The 4,949-nt window shown below is 35.5% G+C and overlaps 1 protein-coding gene across 1 annotated transcript; it reads right to left on the reverse strand.

The window, feature by feature from the left end:
* Positions 1 to 218: 218 nt before the first annotated feature.
* Positions 219 to 671, reverse strand: LOC128286801 (uncharacterized). Its single transcript, XM_053024519.1, has 2 exons — positions 502 to 671; positions 219 to 447 (listed from the first exon to the last, which is right to left on the reverse strand). Exons 1-2 carry the CDS (start codon positions 669 to 671, stop codon positions 219 to 221), a joined length of 399 nt encoding a protein of 132 aa, XP_052880479.1.
* Positions 672 to 4,949: the final 4,278 nt, after the last annotated feature.

Genomic DNA, 4,949 nt, shown 5'->3' on the forward strand with positions numbered 1-4,949 from the left:
GCTTAAAATCATCCTTGAAATTAATCTAATTAAATAACACAACACCACCCAAAAACTCACTCACCAGTTTGTTTTCAATACCAATTCAAATTTTTATACATTTAATACCAATCTTGCAAAATCAACCATTTATACATAATTAATTAATTTTTCTTTTGTGAAAAAAGAAATTCCAACTCAAAAATCAAACATTAAGAAAACTCAATACATAATTCTTATCAACTAACCGCAACCCTGGTTCCCTGTCTCTTCTCTGCAATTCTATTCTCTTCTCTTAGAATATGTTGAAGATTCCAATGACTCAGAAGCTTCAACAGCAAAATAATTCTCATAACTAAAGCAGAATTAGAACCTTCACGAAATCCTTCATGAATGAGGTTAACCGCTTCAAGATTATCCGTCCAGATGAGAACTTTTCGAAAGCCATGATCAAGGGCAATTTGCAACCTATCTAAAATGCCCCATAATTTTGAATCAAAAACTTCACTATTTCAAAAATACCTTGTGAAGCTAACAATCCAAGTTCCCTTATGATTTCGCAGAAGCCCTTCAGTTACAACAAACATATCTTCATATTTGACCGAACCATTTTTGTTCAAGTAGACACAACCATCTGAAGAAACAGGAACAAAATCCTTCCTAGAGTGTTTAGGGTCTTGCGATCTAGACATCGAAACATATTGTTTTGCCCAACATAGAGAGGCTTTCATAACCTCATCGGTACACCAAGAAAGACCTTGAAATGTGAGTAGATTCTAATTTTTCCATATGTGCCAAATGATAATCCCAAACAGACAAGGCCAATTGACTCCACCCACTAGCTTTATGGCTTGCTGATTTCGTAAATTAAGCTATATCCATTCATGAAGAGACCCTGCAAAAAAAAAAAAATAGATTGTTTACCTGTAAGGATTAGCTGCATCCAGATCTCCCTTGCCATTGTGTAATCCCGAAGCACATGAAGGATATCCTCATAATTATGGCCACATGTATCAACAGCAGTTTCAGAACCCAATCCTCTTCGTATTCTTTCAACATTAGTGAGTAAACGATGTTTAATAACAAGCCAAATGAACACTCTAACCCTTTGTGGCCCATGATAATTCCATGATAACTTCCAAACATCCTCTTTCGCATTCCATGAATCTTCCAGAAGTTTCTTATAAGCACTTTTAATTGAGAAAGCACCAGATATAGTTCCCCTAAAAAAATTCTATCCATACCAGAATTTGGTTGAGGTGGCGAAATCCCTACAATCTTTTGAATGATATCTTCAGATCACCAAAGGTGGAAGAGGTCCAAATTCCAATCCTCATTCTCTGTGACCAAATCATTAAGGGAATGATCCATATCCAAGCTAGAATTGTAGGCTATCTTTTTAGATAGCGGCCCAACATTAGGAACCCAAGAATCCTTCCAGTAGTTAATATTGCACCATTCTTCAACAGACCAGAGCAAATTCTCCCATAAGAGCAGCCAAATCTTCGACAGATATCTCCACAGGAGAAAACACCGTCCCCTTGATAAAGACTCTAGTAATCTATCTTGAACCCCATACTTAGACCGAAGGACATTGACCTAAAAAGAAGAATGATTAGTCACCAATTTGAATCCCAACTTCATTATGAAAGAAGTATTCTAGTCACAAAAATACATTATACCAAGACCACCATGTGGTTTAGGTTGGCATATTGAATCCCAACTCACCAAAGCAATTTTTTTATTACCACTAGTGGACCCCCAAATGAATTGTCTAACCATAGCTTCAATCTTATCACAAAAACCTTTTGGGATCATCATCGATTACATAAAGTAGCTCGAGATTGATTGTAAGACCACTTGAGCTAGAGTAATTCTACCAGCAAGAGAGAGTTGCCGAGCATCCCAATTATAAAGTTTATTCCACACCTTATCAACGACAAAGCACAAAGTATTATTCGTAACCTTCTCATGAAATAGGGGAACCCCAAAATACCAACCAAGATTCTACACCACCTGGAATCCAAAAAATCCACTAATATGCCTTTGAATGTCCTCATCCACCCCTTTAGAAAAAAAAACATATTGGACTTCTGTGGATTATTATTATGACCTGAAACACCACAAAAAGTGTCTAAAACTTCTTTAATAACTCGTGCCTACTTCTCCTCCTCCTGACCAAAAAGAATCAAGTCATCTGTACAAAAGAGATGGGAGAGAGATGGACCTGATCTAGTTAGCCGAATAAGCGACCATCTACCTTCTGCCATGTCCATGTGGACACCATGCCCTAGCCACTCCATACATAGGATGAAAAGGTAGGGTGAAAGTGGGCATCCTTGATGAACTCTTCTTGCTAGTTTGAACTTATGGGATGGTACTCCATTCCAGAGCACCTGTATAGTTCATGTAAGATTATGCCCAAAGATCAATCATGAGATGGTTGTAATAACATACTTGATTTACCATGTTTATTAATATAAGGCATTGCCATTATTATTTCAGTTTCTTTTCTGTGTGTATAAATAAACTGTTTTATAATAATGTCCTCAGAATAATATGATTATTCTTAAAAGGTCCTTAGTCAAGTATTTTTGTTGACTAGGACAACAATAATGCATTAAAACTAACATGTAGTTGATTGATGAAAAAGAGTTGTCATTGATATGGAGTGTCAGAATCAATGCATGAATATGTGTGTTAGAGAACAACATATTGGACTGACCCGCTATGAGTATGTTTCTTGGATTATTATGTAATTGTCACAACATTACTCATAGTGATTAATATGTATATGATCATAAGACATGAGATCATCATTATCCTAACATCGTGAGTTGTATATTTTAATACAGTCAAACATACACCGTAACTGGTTGTTTTATAAAGGCTGATGTTGGATATACCACAATCTATGTAGAGAGATATGGTTGATTAATATAGGATAAGCCCCTCCTACATAATGGGAGTAATATCTTAGGCCACTTGATTGAGTGAGACTAGAAATACATGGCCATGCTCAAATAAGTTGATATGAGATGTCATACTTATTTGTGTATCATAGTCTACTCAAGGTATCAAGAAACATGGAATGGAATATGCAAGTGTGACTATTCCATGACTTGTGTCCATTCCAGAGATAAATGACTTAAGGATTAATGCATGAAAGGTTAATCACAAAAGGTTATGTCGAATCATGACTTCTTGTAACTTAGGTAGCAATGATGCATTGCTAGATGCCACTCATTGTTTGTAACATTAGAATCGTTCTAGTATTACTACTAACGTTACAAGAACCTACAAGGTCACACCCTATGGTTGAAATGAACGAAATAAAACATAGTTGGTATTGTGTTTGGTTGTCACATGAATTAAATTAATTATAGAATTAATTTAATTGGGCAATCAAATATCGAACATATTATATGTACAAGGATGTTGTACACATAAGGAGAACATAATTCTATTAATATATGAATTTGGTTCGTATATAAATTTAAATAAATATAGTTTACCAAAATCTTTATAATTAATGTAATTATAATTTTCGGTTAAAACATTATTATATTTATTTATTTTAATTATGATTATTATGTTTGGATTAAAATTTAATAAATGAAGAATTCGTTATATACATACCAATTAAAAGGGGAGTTATATATAGAAAGGGAGAAAAACCCTAAAAAGTGAATATATATACAAGCCCGAAGCTTTACTACTAGGTCTAGTAGTCGTCAAGCAAAATATCTCTTAAAATAGTTTTGGGGATTTCTTCCGTTCATTATCAACTGGGTGGATTACGTAGAGGTCGGGATCATAAAGATTGTGGCTTGGATTTGAAAGTAAAATAGTATTCTCATTGCCGAGGCTTCACTGTCTACTCAGGTTGAAGTTTTGGTAATTTTGAAACCTTTTTCACCCCGATTCATTCCTCGCACATGGATCCATGGTTTGGATCGCCGGAATATTTTTTTTCCGCTGTGCCATGGGGGTACCGGCGTTCCGACAGTTGAACCAGAAATAGCTGACATAATTACATTACGAAGGAAGTTAGGAATACCCGCAGCCTATAAAGAAGTGTCTATGAAATCCCAACGAACACGATCATAGGCCTTTTTGAGGTCGATTTTAATGGCTATCCATCTTTTATTCTTCTACTTGCTCTTTATAGAGTGAATGACTTCTTGTGCAATGATAATATTATCATTTATGTTTCTTCCTATGACAATTCCTGCTAGTTCAAGTCCTATGATCTTTGGAAAAACCATTTTAAATCTATTAGCAATGACCTTCATCACAAGCTTGTAAAGGATCGAACAAAGACTGATAGGGCGAAACTGTGAGAAATATTCTGGGTGCCGCTCTTTAGGTATAAGGACAATAAGAAAATTATTAAGGCCTGGATCAATATTTTAACCAGAGAAAATCCTTTTGACCCATTCACAAATCGAAGGACCAATAAACTCCCACTAACTCTGATAGAAAATAGCGCGTAAGCCATCACTGCTTGGTGCTTTTAAAGGCGCCATGTCAAAAAGGGCCTTTCTAATCTCCTCATCAGAAATGGGCATACTAAGAAATTGGATCTCTTCTTGCTCGAGAGACGGGAATGCACCACACCCAAGAATAACCGTTTTCCTAGATTTCTCCCCATAAAGATTTTTATAAAAGTTGACCGCTTCCTGTTTCAATTCATCTTCATCCATAACCCATTCCCCCACTTGATTTTTAAGAGCCACAATACAATTATGCTTTCTTCTTTGTAAAGTTCGCCTATGGAAAAATCTTGTATTACGATCCCTAAAGACTAACCAATCGCACCTAGCCTTCAACCGCCATAAAAGCTCATCATGATGTAACACTAACTCTAGCTCTTCTAGGATTTCTAACTTAACCTGATTTAAAAAAGTCGAGCTTCTTTGATCAATCGCCTTTTGAACATTGTCTAACTTTTTCTTCAAAAGATTATT

The sequence above is a fragment of the Gossypium arboreum genome, chromosome 13 (genome assembly GCF_025698485.1).
Source record: "Gossypium arboreum isolate Shixiya-1 chromosome 13, ASM2569848v2, whole genome shotgun sequence".
Lineage (NCBI taxonomy): Eukaryota > Viridiplantae > Streptophyta > Magnoliopsida > Malvales > Malvaceae > Gossypium > Gossypium arboreum.

Bases quoted from the DNA above. Each gene is read 5' to 3' on its own strand.
- LOC128286801 (XM_053024519.1), bottom strand. From the start codon at position 671: ATGTCTAGATCGCAAGACCCTAAACACTCTAGGAAGGATTTTGTTCCT. The intron at 448-501 runs GTATTTTTGAAA...CATTTTAGATAG, and splicing joins TGGATTGTTAGCTTCACAAG to GTTGCAAATTGCCCTTGATC.